Source organism: Polyergus mexicanus, unplaced genomic scaffold, assembly GCF_030449975.1.
Source record: "Polyergus mexicanus isolate NDT 795.1 unplaced genomic scaffold, iyPolMexi1.0 SCAF_3, whole genome shotgun sequence".
NCBI classification, from domain to species: Eukaryota; Metazoa; Arthropoda; class Insecta; order Hymenoptera; family Formicidae; genus Polyergus; species Polyergus mexicanus.
The window spans coordinates 2,979,724-3,005,574 of record NW_027223323.1 but is presented as its reverse complement, the minus strand read 5'-3'; the positions used below and the strand labels follow the sequence as shown (position 1 = coordinate 3,005,574).

The 25,851-nt window shown below is 39.1% G+C and overlaps 1 protein-coding gene across 4 annotated transcripts; it reads right to left on the bottom strand.

Annotated features, from left to right (window-relative positions):
- Window positions 1–968: 968 nt before the first annotated feature.
- Window positions 969–25,637, bottom strand: Dnt (tyrosine-protein kinase Dnt). Of its 4 annotated transcripts, none has more exons than XM_070292816.1 (8): window positions 25,052–25,637; window positions 7,756–7,886; window positions 4,489–4,895; window positions 4,144–4,329; window positions 3,787–3,925; window positions 3,257–3,549; window positions 2,651–2,810; window positions 969–2,380 (listed from the first exon to the last, which is right to left on the bottom strand). In XM_070292816.1, exons 1-8 carry the CDS (start codon window positions 25,155–25,157, stop codon window positions 2,132–2,134), a joined length of 1,671 nt encoding a protein of 556 aa, XP_070148917.1. In that variant the 5' UTR covers window positions 25,158–25,637; the 3' UTR covers window positions 969–2,131. The 4 variants fall into 4 exon arrangements, with proteins under 4 accessions (XP_070148917.1, XP_070148918.1, XP_070148920.1 ...); XM_070292817.1 differs by lacking the exon at window positions 25,052–25,637 and adding an exon at window positions 13,237–13,812; XM_070292819.1 differs by lacking the exon at window positions 25,052–25,637 and adding an exon at window positions 13,233–13,810.
- Between the last annotated feature and the right edge of the window lie 214 nt (window positions 25,638–25,851).

The following is a 25,851-nucleotide window of genomic DNA, read 5'->3' as shown; positions in this document are numbered from 1 at the left end:
ATGTTCTGGCGGCAACGACAGCAAGACCGTTTCTGCTCCCACGGAACGTGCTTCGTGAGGCATCATTATTCCTGGATTCCGAACGGCGCGTGTGTAGCAGCGCGAATAAACAACATAAATTCCGGATAAAACGGTTGATGGTTGAGAAAACCGGGAAGAGAGAAAGGCTTAATATAGCACATCTAAAAACGCATCGGCGTGCCTCGATAACGGCTGGTAGTACATTCAAGTCTAACATATATTATACTTCTGTTTTATAAAACATACATGTATTATTTATAAACGCGGAAATATTATACCGAGATACCTCTCATAAAATACGTGAATTATAGCAAGTAGAAAAGTAAATTTCAAATAAAAATGCTACAACTTTAAACAAACGATTAATATTGTAATACATATAAAGTATCAAATTTACGTGCGATATCTTGTCAAGAAAAATGTTTTTGGTTTTTGTGGATCTCACAATAAAATTCCAAATTATTAATAAAAATGCTGATATATAAATTTTTATAAAATGTCTATCAGAGAAATTTCTGTTTACTTTATCTAATAAATATATTTATGATTAAGAAATGTATTTTTTTTAATAAAATAAACTCAATATATATATATATATATAAAGAAATATATTCACGAAAATGAAAGACAAATAAAAATATATTCTATAATATTTGTCATTTTAAACAGGATGTCGCGGAGACACCGTTAATTTTCTCACACGACACTTCTCGTACAACTGTCGTACGAATTACAAGACTCATTTACGATGTGATATGTGGCTTTGACGAACGGTTTCCGAGAAAACAGAAACTCTTTCCGTTCACGCCCTTCCTTTCGCCACGAAGAAAGAATCGCCAGAAATAACCGGCGAACAGCTTGAAACCCCTTCGTCCTAGAAAGAACGACATTTACGGCTGTTTTAGTAAAGTCAGTGTCGGGGGTGGATGCAGACAAAAGCAACAACCTATGGTATAGATAGAAATTTATTGTGCTCGTAACGCTCGAACGAGATGTTTGTACATTTATAAGTTTCTTACGCTACTACACATTAATTATGTACACGGGATCTTTTTATCTAGTCGTGACGCACACGTACACGGCTCGTATATCGATAACGCATATATTCAGACACATTACGTAAATATATACTATATACAAAAATATAAAAAAAATAAACATTGGCACACACTCGAAACATACTCACGTGGGCAAGCAAAGTGCATATCACATGGCTCAAATTCGCCGAGAGCCCTGCTCCGTTTCGCTACAAGCGTTACGGGTTTCCGAAAACGGGATTGTGGCAGTGCACGATGACGTATGTCCGCCGGTTTTGGTAATCATAGGCGATATCACATCGAACGAACACCAGATACATGGCGCAACGCGCGATAAATGAGAATTCAGTCTTAATTTTTACAGTATGAATAATTCACGCGATTTTCTACATGTTGTGCTCAGTCATTACAAGAGGTGTCTTATAAAAGTAGACATTACTGCCAAAAATATATTCCTGAGACTAATTATAGAATTATGATATATCTGTTTTGTGAACCTTTATAAAACCAATTTCTTAAACATACAAAAAGCCCCTTTTTCTAAAGCGCCGAATTCATAGGCCGGAGTTTTAAAAGAGTTTGTAAAAAGATTTAATTTTCCCATAGATTTTCCTATATATCTACATCTACAATAAAAAATTGCAGATTTATTTCAACTAAATTTTTTCTAAATGATATTTTCTGCATCTTATATTTGCATTTTATATTATTGACATTACGTTTTAATAAAATTCTTTCAATGCTTTATGCAAATCATCGCGTAATAATAAAATTCTATTTTGTTTTAAATTCGCTTTTTGCCGACAGTTATTCCTTAAACAAACTACACTTAACTGAATAATTTTTGAACAGAAATGCAATATATTACATTAGATTCGATTATCCTACATACAACTGCTATAAAAATGCTAAAATTGTACGAATACTTAAATAATAGAATAGTATATACAAAAGCGCTTTCTTCTATATTGGCATCTTGACATTATTCTTTTGATAAAAACTTTGATATGTTCAGAAATTCAATTTTAGAGACATTTTAGCAAAATCTAATCCTATTTTATAACCACGCTCAATTAAACATATCGCGTTAATTGAGTGTGAAAATCTTGCAAGCAGATAATCAATTGACTAAATGTCGGTCTCTCTTCCGCTGACATGGCCCAGCAATACGCCATCACTGCGAATAGCTCGTCAGGACAATTTATCGGTTGCGCTAATCTATAACCGTCTCTGAGATAGGATGCCATTTCAAAAGGATCCACTTCTACATAAGGCTGCTGCGCCAACGTCGTTAGCTCCCATAATAAAACCCCAAATGCCCACTGAAATGAAATTATACGATAAGAGAATGTGTTACAAATTATTTAAAAATGGCTAATTAAAAATTATGAATAATTATATCGCATTTTAGCTAAAATTTCTAAAAATTTTTTACTAAGAAAAAAAGAAATTTATTAATAAAATTAGAACGCAATACATTGTTGGGAGAAAAATATTTAGGTAAAAGAAAAGATATTTAATAATTTTTTTTCTCTCTTTAATAACAAGTTTTCGCATCTCTCTCTCTCTCTCTTACTATATATATAACTTACCACGTCAGAAGCTGTAGTGAAGGTCTTACTGAGTAAACTTTCTATCGCCAGCCACTTGATAGGACGATTCTCGTTATCGCCGAGACAGTGATAATCTTGCGGAAACAAATCTCTAGCCAAGGCGTTATCCGTAATCTGTACTCTCAAGTCATCGTCAATACTGAAGAGGAAAAATTTAATGAATTAAGGCGACGATTTTGCGTGTGTATATGTGTAACAAAGAAGCATAACTCGCACGGTAATTTCATTATCGCATTAGTTAAGTACTTTCTCGAAATGGTATAATCAGCTAGGTACCAATTAAAGCCTTACGGTAAGACACTGTCTATAAAGTCTTCGCGCGCGATTAATTCGATATACAACGAGACTTTAGCTTCGTACAAGTTTATAATAAAATACAAAGTTGGTCAAGTTATGTTGAAAGTGATATATCTGATATAATAACTCTGACCATATAAAGGTTTTTTAAGAGTTAAATTAAAAACAAAGAATTGAAGATGGAATATGTAAAGTTAAATTACTCGATATAAAATATGTCTATCTTAACGAAGGTTTTTACAATATTCGTCGGAAAGCGATGTATAATGATTTACTGTTCATACGTACACGCAATTCCTGGCAGCCAAGTCTCTATGAACGAGCCTCTTTCTGTGAAGATATTGTACACCTTTGGCGGCTTGGAGTGCCATTTCGACGACTTCCTGTGTGGTAAGAGCTCTTGGAGGTCCTTCGCTACTTAACTTGCACCTTAGCAAGAATCTCTTCATGTTTCTATAACCCGTGTGCGGGTAAAGCAGAAAAGGTGCGCTTCTATCTTCGATGGAGACACCGAGAACCGGAAGCAATGCTGGATGACTGAGCCCGTAGAGGGCCAGGCCTTCTCGTAGGAGAAGAGCCACCTTTTCAAAACAAAAAAGTCGTATTTCAATATCTTGGCTATTTCGAGAAAAAAAATTTTCTCTCTAAAATATATAATAAACGAGATACGTGCTCTGCTTTGCTAATTTAAGAAGGCAAAGTATGTAAAACCACCAATATAACCGACTATTTAATTTTTATAATAATTATTTATCCTATATTTATTTTATTAAATCCGAGTGAATAAAATTTTCATAGAAAAAATAAAATTAACTTACTTGTGATTGAGATGCGTGCTCGGCAGCAGTTTTCACAAGTACATCCCTCGGGGATAAAGCACCCTCTTCGTGATAACTACCTCTATACACGCGTCCAAATGTTCCTTCCATTTCGATGCTAAGAAGACGTACTCTGCATCTGTGACAAAGAAAGAATAAATTATTTTAATCAATTCTATACTTTGCCATATATTCGCATGGCATGTATGATACTTATAAGAAGAAAGATATAAGAAATTTATGACAAATAAATTTAAACATATTTAGCTTGCAATATGTATATCAGATTTTCGATTATCTATTTTTAATTTTTTAACCCAATTATTTTCGTATTAATACTTAAAATGCAATAAGCACCTTTGTACAGTAATTTCCTGGATTCTTTCGTGCAATTCCCTGCTAGGACGATCGTCGAGCCTTCTATAGGACGATCCTGAGGCAGCGGACGCAGGTGGCGGTGTTTCCGGCGATAAAAAGGTTTGCGCAGGTCCCACTCCGGCGCCTCTTTCCATGCTGCATGCTGAGCTAAGACCTCTGGATTCCCTAGAATTTATATATATATATATATATATATATATATATATATATATATATATATATATATATAATACGCGATATAAATATGAATTCTTAATGTAAATTTAAAAAAAATTTTTTAAATAAAAATTTGTCGACTGATTCAAGAGCAACTCATATGCTTACTGAAGGGGATCTCGATGTCTTGTGGTTTTCTTGTTGCGCACGTAATACATCATCACCAGGACAAAAATAGCCGCAATGACTGCACACGCGCAACCAATCGCCGCGTAAAAGATCTGGCCGCCGGTAGTGGAGCCGGAGACAGCGACTAGGACCTCCTCGGGTTCGATGTAGCTCTTGTCCTTCAGACAGATCTTTTTCCGCCTGAATTCTAGATGGGTGGTGTTCTTCCGCGACAACGAGACGTTTATTCGGAGAGTTAAGTCGATCTCCGCGTCATAGGGTCCGCAGTGCAACGATAAGGCCCACGTCTGCAGGCCAGCGAGAGGTATATCGCCGGCTTGAGAGATGTTCAGGGAACTACTTAGCGCCGTAGGATTGCTGATATCCACGGACATCGCGTACGGCAACTGAAAGCATCGAGTATTCCGGTGTCTAATGGTTAGGTTTCTGATTATCGAGATGTTTGACTTACAAAAAATTTAGAGAAACGCTCGCACAAGAATACGTAAAAGATTGAAAAGAAAAATGCATATATATATATATATATATACACATGCTCGAAGCATTCGATAAGTACGGACTTAAACTAATCTGAGGAAGTCGAGATGGAACAAATGTCGAAGACATTTAAGAGGTTCAACCGACCGTCTCGCTCCGTCATAATCTCAAGAGAACGTTGAACTTTTCTATGCAATCTCGAATGTATACCATTCTCGGAAGACAATTTGCGCTCAACAAGAGCAAAATGAATCCGGGGGACAGACTGTACGAGAACAAGATTGGAGAGAAAACGGCGACGGAAGGAGAGAAGAAAAGGCCAGTGATACGAGGCAGAGCTAGACAAACGCGAGCTCGCAACGCTGATTACTAGCTCGCAGTGATGATCGGTTCGCTCGGTTGGCTGCGAAGAGAGTATCTCGTCAAACCTACCGGCTTGTCGCTATTTCTATATATCTACCGCTCTCCTGCGGTCTTTTCGCGAAGATCGTGGCTATGCTTCCAGCTAGCAAGCATTTTCCTCTAAATGGACTAGCGGATTCCATTTAAGAATCTAGATAGACGAGAGATGAGATTTCTCTATTGAATAACTTACAATCGGTGACACTTTATCATATACGTTGCAATAAAATATGAATGCGAGGATAAGATATTAGTTTCATTAATGGCGAAAATATAGAAATATAATTTCTAGAAAAAACATTAGAAAAAAAGTTTTGTAATTATACAAATTAAAATATATAAAATGTCTTTGATATTATTTTTCTCAGCAATAGGAACTGTGTAACTGCTTTTGACAGATGGCACAACCTTTGACAGGCATATCGTGATGAATGTAACAGTCTTAAAAAAATGTCCTTGCGTCACGCAAGGACAATTGACTACTTTTATATATCTATCCGAAGAGGATGTTAATTCTCGTACGTATCCTTTACGCGCAGTTCTTCCCATATTTCCATTGCGACTACAATGCAGCTCCCGCTTCCTCTCGTTAATTTTCGAATCCGCCATATGCTTCGTCCTCAATGGGCAACGGGCGTTGCGTGATGACCGAGGGAAGGAAATTTGCTACTCGAGCCTATACAAATATCCGCGCGATGTCCGAGATCGAAATTGAATGTATCGTAAAGCCGTCACGAGGATTCTCCGATAATTTGACGTGTACAATCGTTCGCGTCCGGAAACGCTTTATCGAGACACAATCCCCGCGTAGGGATTTGACGGACAGGCCGCTGGTTTTAAGTGCCATTCAAGCCGACTCGGTTTTGCCGCGCGGAGGTGACGGATGTCCTTGCGTCGCTCGTCAGTCTCTTCCTCATCTCCTTCTCTCCTCTTTCCACCGGTCTATCCCTCTTCCCGCTTCCACGCCCGAGACAACCGGGGAAGAAGAAGTGGATGGACCACTTTGTCCCGCACCTCCTGGAGATCCGTCCATTTTTTTTTTTTTTTGCGCGCATCGTCGACGAGTCAATCGGACACCCCGCCGCATTCTGCCCACTTTTCGCCGCCACTTTGTCAATGTACCACGGATGTCGACGGCGAGCAGAAGCTGTTTGCGACGCTTCGCCGATGACTCATGGACGAGAACGAGAAAAGGAACAGAGAAAGAAAGAGAGAGAGAGTCTGGTTTCGATTTTATATCTCGCATGAATATGCATACGCCGCGCGATTTTCACCGTCATAACTATCGCGTGGCCACACGTCGTTACATTAAGAGTAACATAAAATTAATTCGCGCGGTAGGACGTTTACTAGTTATTTATTCGAGTGACAAAAAGTGACAGTAGTCGATTGGCCAGCTCTCGGTAACTTTAATGAACGTAGACGATTAAAATGAGGGAGACGATAAAAAGACGCAAGGAAATGAAAAAAGGAATAGACGAGAAGAAAATAATAATTAGAATTAATAAAGAAGGAAACAAAATCTATATCGATCAATTGTTCGTTAAAATAGATGGATGGGTATATCTCAAATATTTCCCGTGATTCCTCGCTCTAAAATATACTTCATTCGTTATTTATGGAAAAGTCTACGCCAGTATTAAGAACCTGAGAAACGGAAAGGAACGATATGCCTCGATAATCCTGATAAGTACAGCCAAGCCACATAAGAGAAACACGAATATAAAGATCGACTAAGGATCTTTTGAACAGTGTATTCGCTGAACATTGAAAAACGCTCGTCGAGACTCCGTCCGACGAGGATCGTCTCCGAAGTGTCTTACGCGTAGTGATGCGGATTCCTACGTTAACGAGCAATTTCAGCGTTTCTCAGCCGCAAGCGACTTTAATCCCGGCGAGGAAGCGCGAGGAGACGCGAAGAGAGAAGAGTAGCAGAAAAATTACGGGAACGCAAATAAGAAGAATACACTCGCCGAGAATATTTTGTGCGCGTAAATATCTTGTGCCCGCGTAATTCTTGTTCTCGACACACCGTTATATCTATGCTCGCTTTATTATACGCTTTCAAATCATTTCGCGTTATATATTTTAACGAAAGTCAAGTTAGACACCTTCGATCGTAACAATATTTTACGATTAACGTGCTTTTTAAAGCTTTTTTGCTTTACGAGAATCACTTTGTACAATCAATGTAAATTAATTTATCAGACTTTTAATGTTTATCCTTTAATAACTGCGTATTTTATCTTCTCATAAACTTTTAAACTTTTATTACATCTTTTTCTACGATATAGTTTGCGTATAAATTTCTATTCGTGTGAGAGAATAGAAAATTAATATTCGCATTATTTTTCTGCAAGAACTTACCGGTTTACCGGCGAGATTTTCCCACGTAAAGTGGAGTTTGTGAAGCTGCGCCGGTACGGGAACAATGAATTTCACGGCATACTGATTTATGACGCCCTCCTTGACATAAAATAATTCTGCATTTGATACTCCTAGAACAAACAAGTTCACCATTTTATGCAATATTGAACCTAAAGAAATTATATACCAATTATATAACAATTTATTTTAATTTTTTTTATATATTTATATAAATTGCCATGTTAATATGTACATATATTTTTGTCTCAGTTTCTTTTAATATAATATAATATACACTTAAATTTTTGAAATTTATTAAATTAATAACATTAGTCATTGCGTTTAAAAAAGGAGATTATTATTTGTTCGCTAGTTTTTCGCCTCAAATGCAGTACTTCGGTGCAAGAAAACTATTTGATTCACAAATAGATGTGACTCATTCGGCTTTACTCATATTACGATTAACATAGCGTGCGCTTGCCCCACAAATCTACGAGAGCGATGTGTGCCGTGACTCTAGCATTAAAAGCTCGATTCCTATATATCAAATACCACGAAAACTTGACAGATATTCAAAGATAAAATTATATAGAGTGTTTTAGAAGAAATTAACATTGTTATCAATAGCAGATATAAAAGCTTGAAGAATTAAAATCGCAGATGAGAAAGTTGGAAATTTTTTAGAAAGTAGAAAGATAAAGAGACAGAATTTTAAATTTGCACGAAGAATCTACTACGCGTGCTTAGATAAGACTAATTTTTCATAAGCGAATATAGATTATATAAAATGGAACATAAAACTTCTAGTTGTTCTTCTAGTTGTTGTTTTCTAAATTATTTATTCGAAGAAACTAATAATTATATATTCACATTTACAATATATATAGTTGCATTTTTTAATTGACGCAATAAATTTTTCAAAGGATGAAAAATCTGTTCATTTAATTATCCTTATAAACACACGAATAATTAACACCTGTAGAGATGTTAAAGAAATACTTGACACAAGCAGAGCAACAAATTGCCGCGTGATGCGCATTCGCTTCGCTAAATTCTCGCCCATCCCTTCGGACTCACACTTAGCACACATTATGCTACCGGACGACCCGACCGAAGCGAAGGTTGAGAGCTACAAGATTACGTGGGCGAGAAGGTGGAGGATCGGAGAAGAATCCCATCGTAAAGAAGAGACCGGGACACGGACGCGCGTCGTGTTACTGCCTCGGAGAAGAGGGAGTCTATCCTTTGCGGCTGTATCTGATAGCGTGTGCTTAACGAGGCACGAGTCGGATTTTTAAATCACCCGAAGACAATGCGCCACCCTGCCCCCGCGGTCGTGTCTTTGCTTTCAGTTCGCCCGCTTCGGCGTCCCCCCTCCCGCCCCAGCGGCCCTCCGAGCCTTTACCGGTTTTCTGCATCAGATATCGTATACTCACGACCTCGGTATCTCGGTCGTTTCTACGGTCCAGGTTCCTCTCGCTCCTGTCCGTTCTATGCGAGGATCCCCGTCGTGGCGATCGTCGTAAAAAGCACGAGGGACGAACCCGTCGCGCACGCGGATTTTCCTTCGAAAATAATTATCCCGATTTCTGGAAAGCCTAGGAAAAAATATACTCGGACTACCTGCTGCAAAAATCGATCTTTCCCCAAAATCACAAAAGTGACATGAAAGAAGCCAATAGAGGCCAACGACAGATGCGCTCGATGTCTTTGGATACGGCGGATACAACGAACACGATCGTAAACGGCAAACAACGTTGTTACGTTCCCCTTTAGAAATTCACTGCTTTACGAATAATATAAGACTCGATCCCAGAAGGATAAAGATCCGGCTAGACAGTAATTAATTGCGCCTCGGTATGTTCCTACCTAGATAATCCAATTCGCGCGTATATATCCTCCGTCTCGAGGGAGCCTTTCGCGATCGTTAATCCGGAGCAGAGAGTCCACTCGACTCCCGCGCGTCGGAAGGTAAAGTGTAATCCTTCCGGCATCAAAGATAACTTTACCTCATCCCCCTCTGTATGATGCTCCGACTATGACCTCGTTATCGCGGCTTGCTTTTCGCCTCTTATCCAACCGAGAAGGGTGGCATCAGTCTCTTCGGCACTCCTCCCGCGCGATTATGCGGGAACTTTGTGAGCGGGTGGAAGCAGGTCGACGGGTACCAAAGGTTCTTTGATGTCCGCTGTGCCTACCGCTCGCGAACCAGAAAGCGACAGAGAAGTGCAAACCGGCGGCAAAGAAGGAGGGACTTAAAAGCGAAAGAGAGGGAAAAAAGCCCTTTCAGTAAAGGCGTCGACCCTTGCAACTGCTTCCAGACACAATTGTCACGAGGAATTCTGCCAGGGCACCTTCTTTCGCAGGATTCGCACCTACCGCATCCTACAAACTATACCGATTACCGTATCCGCTGAACCGAATAGCGAATTATTGCCACTTTTGTGAGAGAAAATTGCAGATATAAGAGGCGAGAAGCTTCTAAACCACCGGCGAATTTGGCTATTTAATAGTAAATATTGTATTTGTATATATGGTACATATATATATCTCTCTTTCCCCTTTTCTTTTTTTCTCTTTTATACTTGACAAGAAAAAAATTCACAATTAGAAAAACTATTACTGACTTGAATAATAAAAAATTCGAAAATTTATAATATAATTCAAATATTTTCTTAAAAACTTACTAAAATTTAAAATTATTTAATTTCTAATGTAATAAAAATAGATTTAAAATCGCATTTAATAATTAAAATAAAGTATCATGATATTAAGATAATGAAAAAAGATTTAAAAATCTTAAAAATTTAATTCCAACAATTTTTATCAGAATATAATACTTCTCTTATAATTATTCCAAAATGTTTGAAACACTTTCTTCATCGTATAAAAAAAAAAAAAAAAACAAGATTAAGAATTAAACTGAGTAGAGTGAAAATGAAACAGAGACAAACGACAGATATATAAATAGAAAATATTCTAGAAGTCGCAAGACTCCGCATGCAAAAAGATATGATATCCTAAATACTTGACGCTGTTCGAAGCAAAGCATCTCTTTGCTGCGGTAAAGTCTCCAGCTTACTCAACTATCGTCTAGAGACGCAATAATTCTAAAGGAGTACTTTTTGCTTTTGTTAGAAGAACCGAATAGGCTTATAAAGAAAAATGGAGAAGAAGTACGTGTGCAACCGGAGAAATTTCACACGCTATGGTATTCTGCGCTGTCAAAATACGGCATTGAGCCACGTTGACGAGTAGAGGTCGTCGAAGAATAGAGCAGACACCAGGGAGCGAGGATAAGACGTGTTCAAGACAGTAAAGTATTATTAGAATGAAGACTTCTGTCTGCAATCTCTCTGAACGAATCTAAGAAGATCGAGAAGATTTTTCAGGTAATAGCATCTTAATAATGAATCTCCTTAATATTGAATATCCTTAATAATGAATCTTCTTTATTTAGAATAAAATTAAACATTATAGTTTTGGAATTACAAAATCTATTATTTTAAATAATTAAAAAGTTAAAAAAGATAAATATTAAAAGATATCTGCAGAATTCTCGCATGTAAATTGACATAGATCTGCAAAGGATTAAAGAACAAGGAAAGAAAATATTGATGTTATATGGAATTTCGTACATATAAATTTTATAACAAGATCTTTCAAATCCAAAATTTTTTTCTATATATAATCTTGTAGTCTTTGCATTATTTTAAATATCAATTGTCGAATGCGAGTATCGACGAACATATATTCAAGAAAATCCAGAGAAATCTTACATGTTCGTGACTTCTTAATTGGCATCTCCGCAGCAAGTTTAAAGAACAATCGTCCTTACAAGACGAATATGAAAACGAATACCGAGTGAATGAAACGAGCGGATGTAGGTATGCATCGTGCGAAGGCGCGAAACCGTTCGCGAAATTCTGCGGTGTCCCCTGCTGTCAAAATACGGTATTGAACGAGGCTGACGGGTGCGCAGCTTCGGCTGAGGCTGGGTCGAGTAAAAGATCGGGCCTCGAAGCGAGGCCGTGTAGAGTCGCCTTCAACGGGGACCCACCACCATAGGCGGGGATCAGAGGGCTCTTTGGGTAAGAAACCCGACACCTTCCGAATATGAAATCCGGTACGCGTATAACGAGATTCTCCTGTAGTGAGGCGAGGTTCTTAAAAGCCGGGGACCTGAAACCGGGGACGCGACGAAAGGCGAGAAAATAGAGAAGGAGAAAAAGAGACGAACAGGTCGGAGGGACAGGAAATATTGGATTTACGCGACGCCTACACACAATACGGCGTGCACGATTTTCGTTCGATTCCCGTTTCATGCCGTCGCGTCTTATGCATCAATAGCGTGAACGAACGACAGGTTAACAGGAGAATGCAATCTCTCGAATGGATCTGGGAACGAGTGCAACGAGATCACGTAGGGATTAATCTGCGATAGAAATACGAAGCATTTCACGAAGAATGACGAGATTTTCGAGAAAAAAAATTATCTTCTATAAAAAAATAAATAAATAATATATAATAAATAATAAATATAAATAGTATATATATATATATATATATATATATATATATATATATAATATAATTTTACAATTATAAAGAAATACTTGATGCGTGCATTTTATTTTGTTCTTTCTTTTTTTAAATTTTTGTAGGTGAGTAAGAAACGTTACTTCGCGATTGCGGAGATGCCTATTTTACGACGTGGGTTCTGTCTCGCACGAGGGTAGCTCGCAATTGCATCTATCACGCGCAAGTGACGGAAAGAACAGTAAATCTCGATATTCCGAATGCGGAGTCGGGTCGCTCCGTATTTCTTCAGCGTGCAACGAACAACCGGCGAACGGTTGATTTACAACAAATTCCGCCCCGCGAGATTCGCGCGCGGTTTCGCGCGGCGCGGAGGCCGTAGTTTTCTGAAGAAATTCCGGCGCTCGAAAAATGATCCGCGCGAGCGGGGTTAACGACCAGATATCTCACCGCCAGCTGGCATATACTCGCCGATATCCCGGCTCGCTGCCCCGAGAGATCTAATAACGCGCTCGCGCTTGTGTGCGTGTTCATATGCCACCGTGTATATGTGATCGCGTGTACACAGGTGCCGTACGTGTTACCGCGCTGCGCGGGATATTTTTCACTTTCGCCATCACGAGCAAACGACGTGGGTGTCTATATAAAGGGGTGACCTCAGAAACCATGCTCCCCATCACGGATTTCTTATGCAAATAAATTGAACAAATTTTTCTCATTCCAAAATAATCACTTTCAACATCGAAGATCTTGACAAGATCGAGTTAGATATATTTTTATTAAATCTGAGCCTTATTTTATGATTTAATGGTATATTGTTATCAAATTGTATAGATTTAATTTATATTTAATTGAGCATATAGTCTATAACTTTCATTATCTATTCTACAGAGAAAATACGTGACTTCTGAGACAGTCTACGTATTTGTGGTACGTACGCACTCATGCCCACATATCGTAGACTCTCGTACCCACGTGCGCATACATATAATGCAGGAGGTTGGCTGCTTAGCATATATCGAACAGCCTTCCTTCCCTCCCGCTATGCCGACAGGAGTCTCCTGAATAACCCATAATTCCTGCACAAGTTCTGAGCGTCGTTCGTACACTCTCTCCTGCTGTCTTCCCCTGCCTCCTCGTTTAACGCCGAGTCCTTCCTCTCTGTCTTTCAGCCTCCTTTCCTCCCTTCATCCCTCACCGTTTTACATGACTCCCTCGATTCCTTTCCTCGGGCCATAGGTTAAATCCAGGAAGGCGTAACTTCGCGCGACACCAGTTATAATTCACTCCAAAATAACGTCAGCGAGAGAAGCAAAGACGGGGTGTCCACGAGATAAAAAGGGAGAAGATTGTAGGGAGGGGAAAAGGATCGAGGCTAGACTGCCGTTTTCGGGATCCATGTTCGTCGGATCTCACGAAACTCTGTTTTACGAGTTTCAACTCCGGAAGGATTAAGAAAAAAATCGTTCGACAGCCATGCCTTTTTACATCGAAATCCCGTTTGTCGATCATAAAATATTGACGGATTCATAAGGTGAGATTCATGAGAGAGAAAAACAAAATTCCGTATCCACACGCAATATTTTTCGTCGGCAAAAACTCACTCTTTTTCCAGAATTATTTTCGATTAAACTCGGCGAACGAAATTGAATATTCCATCAATACGAAAATTCGCGCCATCTCAGCGTTATTTTTTCGATAATAAATGAATTTTTCCTTTTCAAAAAAAGTCTCACGGCAACAATATATTGTACTTTCGCTGAAATATATTTGTTATATTTCAGCGGCAATATTTGCACGTTTCGCCAACGTTATTTATCGTTAAACCGCGAGTCACCCATTATGATCAGAAATCCATTCTTGCTTCGATTATATTCAGAAGTGGCGAATATCCGCGAGAACAAAGCGCATTCACGGCGCGGAATAGACCCCGGATGGATCCTGCGAACGATGCATCATACTGTGGTTCAGGTTTATTTGTCGAGGGGGGAGGAGAGAATAGTAGCGAAACGGGAACCAAAGCAAACGCCAGGACGTGATTCTCCGGCATCGGGAGCTAAAATAATATTGTTCCCGAGACGTTCCCGGCCCCTCGCGCATTCGCACGAGATGCGATTGCACAGTACATCGTTATATCGGACACCGGTCGTCGAGGCGACTAAACAGGGGTTGACAGATGGGTGGGTTGATTGAGACGTAGTCGCAGCACTAGCTGGGGACGACATATGGCAGCACTAGCTGGCAATCAGGACTCGGACATGAAGAGGATTACGTGACGACTGGATTTATCTTATTTACTGATGCAGAATGGAGCGTCTCTTTCCTTCTTTCTCTCTTTCTGTCCCGTTCTTACACGTTCGCGCGCAATCGAAGGTGCTCGTTAAGAGACCCGAGGATGTCGCGAGTCGCGAGGATGTCAAGAGTCGAAGGAACGGATCGCGTGATCCTTTTAAATCCGTCTCGAACGGCTTCCTACGGCTTTAATCTGTCGAACTGTCGGCTGCGTCACGTCCCGCGATTATTCCGCTTTATTTCCTTATTGATTGCATAAAAAGGACGCTTTCCGATTGTTCGAGGGATTCTTTTTCCGTTGATACGGTTTCATTAGCGACATTCAACCTTTCAAATCGAAATCTTTTAACGTAGGATTATTATAATGCTATATGATATTATATATGATCAATGTTGAATGATACAATTTCTATATTTTTTATAATAAATACAAAATTTTTAAAAATTATTATTATTATTATTATTATATATTTATGTACATGTATGTACGTACATACATAAATTTTTATTATAATGCAAGCACAAGATATATTTTGTGCTTATCTAAATAAAAATATGAAAACATACAATTCTTATAAGCAATAATGAAATTTATTTTGTATTATACAGTGTTGACGTGTTAAATATTATTCTCGAATCGCGATGTAAAGTAAGATTACAAATTACTTTTTAAAAAGATTTCCACTTTCTTCGTTCGCAAAATTCGTGTCAAGAAAGGTGCTCAAAAATATTTCTGACTTTTATGAAAAAAAATGACTTATGAATACACATGTTTCGCGGACATTTCCCTTCGCGACGCCTCCGAAGGAATCAATCTTCCCGAAGAACTCTTCGGTGTGGCAGCAAGGAGCGATTATCATGCGCGATTTATCACTGTAGTTTGCCGAGAAACGATTCCTACAAGACTCTCAAAAAGAGAAAACCACGGAGAAAGAAAGAGAGAGAGAGAGAGAGAGAGAAAACATATACGATGGACGTAAGAAAGAGTGGACGGCGTCCCCCGTTGTGGGGTTCGAAGGAACCCGAACGAGATGGCATCTACAGACCGCAGGCATTGAAATTTTAAAGGGATCCCTCGACGTGTTTCTCTTCCTGGCGCCGATGGGCCGATAACTGAAGGGACACGCTCGGAATTCCATCTGCTGTCAGGATGACATGGAACACGACAGGACACTCGAAATGCAAAACTTTGGTAATGCATGGACCGTTCGACGAGTTCTATTTTTATTAAGACGCGCAGCGGATGATGAGTCATCGAGAGAATTACTCGGCGGGACTAAATCTTTGATTAAAAAAAAAAAAAAAAAAAAAAAAAAAAAGATATGTTAATATATACCGAAATATATTTTCAGAGCTGACAGTCTGCACTAAATCATAATTCTTTTGCAGACACGACAGCTGTATTAAAGCGAACGTCAAGAGGTAAAGATACAATATCCAGATAAGAATAGACGCGGTTGTATGCGATGATTACGTTTGTATAGTTGACAGTATTATTTTAAACTAAATTTTCATCACTACATGTCAAGTATAACGCAAAAGAATAAATAATTCCGCGTCTTTTACAGGATAAAGTTATTTTGAAAAAAAAACTTTTTTTTTTAGGAAAGGTAAGGGATAATTTAGTGGGCCATTTGTCAGAAACTGTTTGCGGGCCCGAGAAAGCAGGTTTGCGCTGTGATTTTTGTCGAGTCACCCTTCATAAGGGTCCCGATGGTCACTCTTCGTGTTGAATAGACGTTAAAAAAATATTTTCTTTTGGTAGGATTGTAGTTTTAGTACCGGATCGAATGCGCGATGTTCGAGTGTACGATCTATCGAAATGAGTAGAAATCACGTTCTTATATTGAACTTTAAGAGAAAGTCCTTCGTATCTATCGATGATTTCTTTCGAACACGCTGGATAGTTTCCACGGAGGACCTGAAGAGAGACGGCGTCTCTTGGAGAAGCAGATGCTCGTTAAGATCCTGTCACTCAGGATTTGCTCAGGGTCGAAGTTGCAGCGAGTTCGCGCGCGCTAGCGAGGATTAAAAGATTCCCCGTGAGGATAACGACGAAAAATTGATGATATTGCCGTTGGTGCGAAGCAACCAAGTATAGACAGCTCGAAGAGAGAGAGCGTTTTTTTATTCGAAAATAAAATCGGCGCATAAAATGACATCCCATTTAAATTTGAACGATTTGTCTCGATTTTTTTTTTTTTTTTTTTTTTATTTTCAAGTCCTTGAATTAAATATTAATATCGACAGTTGTTTGATGTTTGTAAATTCTTTTCATTCATTAAGATTGTATGAATGACATATTGAATAAAATATTTCCAAAAGTCTTTCATCGCGATGCTCGATCAAATTACGCTCGAATCGCGCCAATTACTTTAATACACTGCGGTGTACGTTTAAAAAAATGCAGCATTTTAATTATTTCCAGAGCACTTTCAACTCCTGACAACGTAACGAACAAAGATCAAAGAATTGCAGAGAGTGCGTCCTACATTTCGAGAAATAGGAAATGTTAATACCAACAAAGGCATCGCTTCGCGGCAAATATCCCGCACAAATGCGTTCCCCCGAGAGAACTTTTCTCTTTCTCTCTCTTTCTTTATGTAATAATTCTCGACAAAAAAAGAGATCTTCGCTCTTTCTGTAAGAGCTCTGGGAGAGAACTGGGGTGCACTCGTTTCGCTCCACGCAACGGCGTCTTTGAAATCTCCCGGGACAAACGAGGTCTCTGCGAGAGATCAATTCCATTATACGATGATTCGAGTAATGATGCTATCCAATTTGACAACTATGCATTGCACTTCAATGTACGAGAATTGTAAATCAAAGATATAATTCGCAAATTGATTAATAATAAATATTGATATATGTTGAGAATGCGTAGCGATATTTTCAAATCGTCATAAAGAATAATTGCCGTAAAAATTATTTGCTTGAAACGTCAAGGACATATTTTAGAAGAAATTAAGACAAAATACTTACCAATCTTTCCGAGAGAAACAATAACGTACGAAATAAAAGTAATTTCAATATTTTTAGGGAAATTCGCCCTTTGTTTCTTTTCGTAAAATAAAGAAAGTGTCACAGAGCATTATATTTGAGAATTGTCGGAACTCGACCTGTCAAAACTCGAACATCATCTCTCATCTTCTGAGAAAGATAACACGTGTCGCCAAAAGTATCAAGACTCGGTAGAAATGGTACAGATTGTGTTGCACAGGGAGTTTCCTTCTTTCGTTCCAAAATAAATAAAACACGAGAAAGTGCCGAAGGTTGCTCTCTCTTTTTCCCTCTCTCTGTTGGAAGAAAATCCACGGGGGTTCCGCTTCTTCTACCTCGACGGCATCTCATATAAATGTCCCAGCACCAGCACAGCCGAAGACGGCCCTGGAACTCATACGTTAGACGAAACCAAACGAGCGAACCAGCCCGCACACAAGTGAAAACTTAAGGCGCGGGTCTTAACGAGGAGCCGAAGATTGATGCGGACACGGGCGCAGCATCCGTCCGCGCCCGGTCCATCCCTCGAAATCGTACATGCGTACGCGCGTTTCCTGTGTCTACCAATCCCATCATTCTCTGTCATCCGCGTGCGTGTAGATAGATGCATCGTCGGTACAGTATCGTTGCGCGTCACCTCCTTCCACTTACGCTTTTTTTTCGCGAGCACATCGATCATTCTAAATCTACGGTCCCGTGTTTTTCCACCCACGCATTTCTCAGCGTCCAGACGACGCGTCATAATATTTATCGCTACCGATCGGCCTCTTGTCGCGGAGATTCATCGAGATTCGTCCCTCGATTAATAAAACGTATCGTTATCGCGGGACGCGGATCGAGTCGAGCAAGCCACACCAATCGCTACGCCATTGTACGAGCATAAACGTTTTCACGGGGCCCCGGTCGAGGCCTTTGAAGCGGTCCCACTCCACGGGTAACATCAAGATGGGCCTGTCAGACCTTAACTAGCTAAGGTCGGACCCGAGCCGGACTCACACGAACGTGGGGAGAGCCTCGGGCGTAGGTTTGTCCGAATGTACGCTGTTTTCGTGTTTTGACACGATCTTCTGACGGGTGACGTTCGTTCAAATCGGTATAGTTTAATATACAATATTTGTCGTTCTATTAATTTCTCACAACATTCCATTGCGTTACGAATAAATTCGAACACGATACCGTAAAAGGGAAACACGCCAAAATTTACTAGATTAAATAATCACAGAAAAAAAAAACAAATTTTTCAAACTCGATGATTTTATATTAATCGCAATTTTATATTACATTATTATTGTTTAATTGAATGTAAATATGTAGCGTCCATATGTTAATTTAGTCTAGATCATGTCTCTAACACTTATATACAATACAATATATAAAATATCAAAAAATAATTTTTAGAAAATATAGCGCGTGTTGTAAAAAATTTTAAAATAAATTGCTTTTAAAACCGAGATATTCTTGAAAGAGTAAATGATTACTGTGTATGGTGCTATTTTGTGTCTATTCTATTAGGGCTATTGCAAGAGCGTTGTACGATGTAATAGAAAGACGGGAATGGAAATATCAAATCAAATTTATATATCGGTAAAGCGATTTGTCACAAATGGGAGGGAAAATCAATCCGGTAGAGGCAAAATTACGACGCAACAAAATGATACGGTGAACGTATTAAAATGATGGCACATGGGGAAGGCCGAGAGCCAAGAATAAATTTAGAAATAGAAGTAAATGGAAACGAAAGTATCCTGCTCGAGGCGTCCGCTATGATAACGACAAACACGACAAGCAATACGATCGCGAGAATCGATCGGCGATTAAACATAATTTACCTTACACGCCTTGGACATCGTGAAATCGGAGAAAGAAAAACGTAACTTGGCACCGGTGTGGAATTCCGTCTTATCTTATCCAAGTTAACGCCACACGATCTCACGTCGCGCGAACACAAGGCCTGCACGAAGACTTCCAGATAAGTTCCAAATTTTAAGACTGTGTCTTTGCAATCTGCTTACCGCTCGCGGCGCGATTTATCGGCTGCCATAAACGGCGGGGAATTTATACGGCGACCAATCGGCCCTTACATTCAATACCACCGAGATTGTTCTTTCGCCTTCGTCGTCGCCGATTATGCGCAGGTAGATAACCGATCAGAAAAACGCTCACGATCGAGATCGATTTTCCCAGCGCGGGTGGATGGGTCGCGGGAAGGCTAGGCGGAAGAAACGGGAAACCCCGTTAATATATAGGGAATACGGAAATCGGAAACCTTCTCTACGTTCTACATACGGTTCGGAAAACACGGATAGCAGCCTGTACAAGGTAAAAGGGCCGTGTTTCAAAATCGGTGTGTATCGAAGGGGCCATCTGAGGGCTGATCTTCTACCAGGACCGAACGAGAAAGCGATAAAAGGAAGAAGGTAGGAAAAAAGACTTGCGCAAGGTATACCAAGGAAGAAAGGAAAAGAGAGAGAGAGAGAGAAGCCGCGACCCTCGCTTCGTAAAACGAAGAGGAGTGATTGTGTCGATTATTCGTTGTCTAAACAAACTAGAGCCGGTCCTGCAACTCCCTCCTCCCACCACGCCGCCGTCGACGTTTAACAAGGACCTCGTTATAATATTTTATTACGCCTCTCGTATATTATAATGCCAAGCCGCTAGTGGTTTCCTCTGCGTACGAACTGGTCGAGGTGGCTTTCGCGCAGTCATGTAGATGTAGAAATTTACTGCTGTGTTTCGTAGAAGGAACGAAGGACGGGCTCGCTCACAACACTCCGATAGGACTCCCATCGTCATCGACATGGAGCCATGATTGAAAACGGTACAATGACTTATCACGTTGTCAGTCGGAATCGTATATATTGTATATATATCGACGAGAGTGTCTGTCTTGCTTTCGAATCGTTGCGGCTAGCTTGGCTACGAGTAAGATGGGTATGCAAGTTTCAAGCATCGCGCGGTCGAGACTGCGTGAACTTCGAAGAATGCGACTCCACTCGGTTGGAATGTCTATTAATATCTATTTATGTTAAATTCGTACGTCGCGCTGTATTTACCCGCCGATTCTATTTGCATCGCAGTTACAAACTGTTATTCGCGCATGTATCTGCAATAGTTTACGAATTCTTTGAATACAGATTCATCGATATAATACCCTTCTACTTCAAAGTTAGCTGTTTCATATTTTACATTTTTTAAAGATATTTTTCTTTTTTTTTATAACCTTTTAAATTTCTCTCTTATTGCCTGGACAATTAAGTCTTGAGAAAAAAATGTTTTTAAATGTCTGAGGCTAATATATATATACATGAAATTAATTTAGAGACTAAATTTCTGTTATTTGCGTGAAATCTAATTCATTAAAATTCTTTAATATTAAGTTAAAGCATCCCTTTTAGAAAAAAGCTTATAACATTTATAACAACAATAACACTGACATTAATTTGATACCATAAATTCTGTCATTTAATTCCGCAGACTTTGTTACATCATAATTTCTTGCAATGAGGCCAACGATGTTATTATACGGATATACAGACCTACAATTAACGACATGGCCCAATGCAAATGCAACTCTGCAATTTCGTGTGCAATCATAAATCTTTATCTTTAATTACAACGCATCATTTGCGTGATTTAAATATTGAATATCGCGTCTCTGATGCTCATTCGTGCTGCAATAAATTATTGAGGTCAAAACGAACTCGCTATAAAATCACATATTTTACAATATTACTTTGTTACGTAGTTTTAATTTTTTTTTTTTTTTTTACGATATATTATTGTTATCTAATTCTACTTTACATATCTCGCTATCCGCGTGAAACGAATTAAAGATATGACCAATAATAAAATACGACCAATAATAAAATCTTTGTTCTGTAATAAGACAAAAATATATTAGTCACGTGTCTCTTTTATATGCAAATCTTAATTTCACTAAATTTTTCTTCTATCAAATATTATTATTCGTCCCGACGAACGATCGAAGTGTGTCTCACGAATCGTAGCGTGTGTCGCGCTTCGTCCAGAACATGATGAAAAATCCCAAATTCACGTTCCCGCGTGCAATTCGACACGTGCGAAACGTGCTCGAGACGCCAATCGAGAGTCGTGCGTGCGGCGAAACGCGCAATCCCACGCGCGAACGCACTTCTCTCGGGGGAGAGAGAGTCCCGGAGCGGGTTCAGGTGTCGCGGGATCTCCGCGCGTCACCCTATACATCGTGCCCCTTCGTGCCCCACAACGAGAGAGGCAACGAGGCGGATGCTTTTCGCGGTCCAACGGTCCGGAAACGAATTATCCACCGCTGTGGAAGTTATCGAGGAAATATTGCAAAGTCCGCCCGCGCCCCGCCATCGAGTGGCTTCCATTCGTTTCCGGCGCGACAATTCGAGCGACGGTCTTTGACTAACGTGGCACACGAGTAAAATCCGAGAGCGTGCGACGACGATAAGGAGAAACGAAAGCGTGAGAATGGAACAGCTGAACAGATCGAGAGAAGAAGAAGCGATTTTATCGCGCTCGATGGGTGGCAGGCAATGGCAGGATTACACTCGAGGAACGGAGCACGAGGTTTTTGTTCTTTAAAATATGCGTGTATCTTTAAGATGAATTCTATTATTCACAGGTCTTAAAGGCATACCAGTAATTTCTCACGCAGATTTTGTCGTTTTTCTCAATCTAGATCGCGAATTTGCATACGTTTTAATTACATTTTTTTTTTTTTTTTTTTTTTCAAAGTGTAATTGATATGTGTAACAAATGTATATATAATATATATTTATATATATATTTTTATTATTTTTAATATAAAAATTTCTAATTAATAATTACTCCATCGCAAAATATGTAAGTAGAGTTTAACGAGTTAAAAAATAACGGGCAGCTTCGCTAACGTCACTTGACAAATTAACACTTCGTATTCGAACAATCGAATTTATATAAGAATAGAAATACGAGAGCATGTTGCTCAATAAAATCAACTCCGCGTGAAAAAGAGAGGAAGAAAAAAGAAAAGAATTAACGTCCGATTTTTTTAGATGTTCCAATTTATCTATGAATTTATTTCGGTTTATCTGAAACGATTTACAGAAAGAGATAATTATTATAAGAGTCACATAATTTAATATTCTCTGAAATAACAATTCAGAACGACCTCTGGCAAAATCCGCGACGATTTTGTAGTACCGAGACAAACATGGCTTCACCATTTCGTCTCCCGGTTATTGATATCCGATGAGTATGCGTCACGACTCGCACGATGCTTCAATTACGAAGCTAATGAAATCGCTGCGTGATAGCGATTATTAATCGAACAATTTAAACTCGGGCGCAATACGCGAACCGTCGACATCTCAGCGATTATTCAACGTTCAATACTCAATTACAATTCGCGCGAGCTAAATACCTATCGAGCTTTTACGTCTAAACAGATTTTCGACAGCGGCTCGAGATTCTGTACGTAACACGCGGAGATTTAATAAATGGACCTTATTTCGCCCGTTACCTCGCCGCAATAATCTCGTTCGTCACACAACATCGCTCTCGTACGGATTAATTGACTATCGATAATGCGCCGTTAACAGCCTTATCTGATAATTGCGCGTGCTGTGTGTTCGAGAATAACTACAAAGTGGAAAACGATCGCCTGAAAAGGGAATTGCGATACGAGATATGCGTGACGGTCAATTTTCCTGTTCTCGGTTCGTCCCTAACCGGATTTATACTTGAAATTATACCGGTTTCATATACCTGAAGTTATTACCGCGCAGTGAAGAAATAAGAGACGAATGAAGTGCGAGGTTTTGCTCTCGTTGAATAAATCTGGTTAACACGTAACCCCTCGAAAGAAATTAATGTCATTATATGATTAAAGATATGAGATGTAATTCATGTTGTATTCATGTTGTTACATAGTTAATACAGCTTGTTGAATAATAATATCTTGCCGCGTCCTAGATTGAATATTTTTTATTTATATCTCTCCCCAGTCTTTTGCTATTTCTAAGACTCTAGAGTTGCGTTAACATTTTAATTAGACGCCTTACTATTTATCTGGTATTTACATCGTGTTTTCTATTGCGAAATTGCAAATTATATTTTTAATCATTGCTTTACAGAAAATTTACACAACATGAATATATGTAGAATATATGTATGCTAGTAATAGGGCGTAATATTTGAAATAGCACAAAATATTGATTCTGTGAAAAATCCAAGATCAATGCTCGAAAATAACGGACTGACAACTAACTGTCAATAAACAAATATTGATAGGATGATAATATCTAAAATGTCAACTCTTAGTTTTGTCGTGTATATGTTGTTCGTATATGTTATATTATATCAATCTTAAAATGTTCGAATTTATTTTAAAACATTAAGAGAGAAAGCTCTTTGTCATCTTTGTAATATTTCAACACATACACGCTAACGTATTTATAAAAATTTATAGAATTTAATAATCGCTAGTTTCCTCTAGTTTCGTTAGCAAAAATGTCGAATTACAAACGATTAAAAAAAAAGAAGAGTTTTGCTTTTAACTAAGTAAGCTTTTCTCGAGAAATCGCATAGACAAAATTACATTGCTAAAATTATTTCAGATGGAATTCACTTTAGAAAAGTTTTGAGAGAAGTCATTTTTTTCTTGTTGTAATTTTCCAACTTCTCGTATATACATTTTTGTGTAACTTCAAATTTAAAAATTCTATTAAACTCTATTAAATTTTATTAAATAAACTCTATATATGGTATATGAAATATAAGCTCGAGAATATTATTAACTGATTTTAAACAGTATATGATACATATATATATATGTACTACTTTAAAATTAATATAATATTTTCTTTTAGGAAAGATGTTGAAAATTTTGTGATTATATCAATTCTTTTTTATAGCACACATTTTAAAATATATTAATGTGCCTCATCGCGCAAAACAATGATACGATTGTTTTTTTTTCGTTCTTTCATTAGATATTACTATCTTGCACAAAGAGCGAGATAAGTTTGAAGCTGCATATCGAAAGAAACTGCATGCAATAAGAATATTGACTTTTGTTCACCGCTTAAAGTAAGACTCAAACTTTTCAAATAATTCTATTTTCTCTAACTTTTCTCAATTATAACCGATGCATTATGAATCATACAAAACATTGCAAATAATTCTGAAATACAACTGAATTAAATTAGGAAATAATTAATGTCATCTAAAAAAAATATCAAAATATTCTATCACAATTGATATACTCAATAAGAGTCGATCTGTGTTTGATTTAAATAAATATGCCCCAAAGGTATGAAAAATTTTGATTACTATTTTATCATAGCATTTATTTGAAGTCTTCGTTAAAACAATACAATGTAATAAAACGATCGTCGGCGAAACAGTTGAATAAACAGTTTCGCCTCTTCGTCACATCTTATAAATCTTATAAGAATCAACAATCTTACAAGTATCTTACCCATTAGCTTGCGGACCTCCATCTGCGTGAGGAAGAGATTGAAGTAACTCGCGGCTGGCCGCGCAGCAACAACGAGCAGCAACACTGCTAGTCGCCCGAGAAGCATCGTGTCCAACGCCACGTGACGTTTCTTACTCGAGTATATTTACAGCTTCGAGAATCGACCCGCACATCCGACAACACTTGTTTTACGCGCCGTATTTCATATTTCGCGCTAGTTGCAAATCCTCGACGAAGGGGTGGCGGGAACGTCACGTGCAGGCGAGAACGCGTGCACGTGACACGCCGCGCCTCGAGAGCGCGCCGTACGGCTCCTTTTTTCGGTCGCGCGCCGTCGAAAAAAAAAAAACCACCCACGCCAGACTCCTTTTGACAGCTCGTGTCGAACACAATGCGAAGGGACACTCCCACGCGAGAGACGCTCGCTCGTTACCGCGGCCGTCTCGATATATATCCCGACGCGTACGATTCGGATTCGAGCGTGTATCGAGCGACGCGCGTATTCCCGACGGACTCGGAGCGACGCGGAATGTGCTGCGAGCGGTGCGAAACGCTCACGGAGAGCGCGCGACGTGCCTTGCCTCGTGAAAGCCACAACCAGTTGTGTGCTACCATCGCCATGGGTCGTCGTCTGGTCTGGGGTCGGAGCGCAGGCCTGTCGACCGAATGCGGCCGAATACGGCCGAGTTTTGCCGAGGTCCACCTACGAGAGGGTACCCAGAGATGGTTATATGGTCGTGGGTCCACGGCCGAGAGATCGAACGGCTGTGCAACGAACGAGACCGGAATTGAATTTAAAA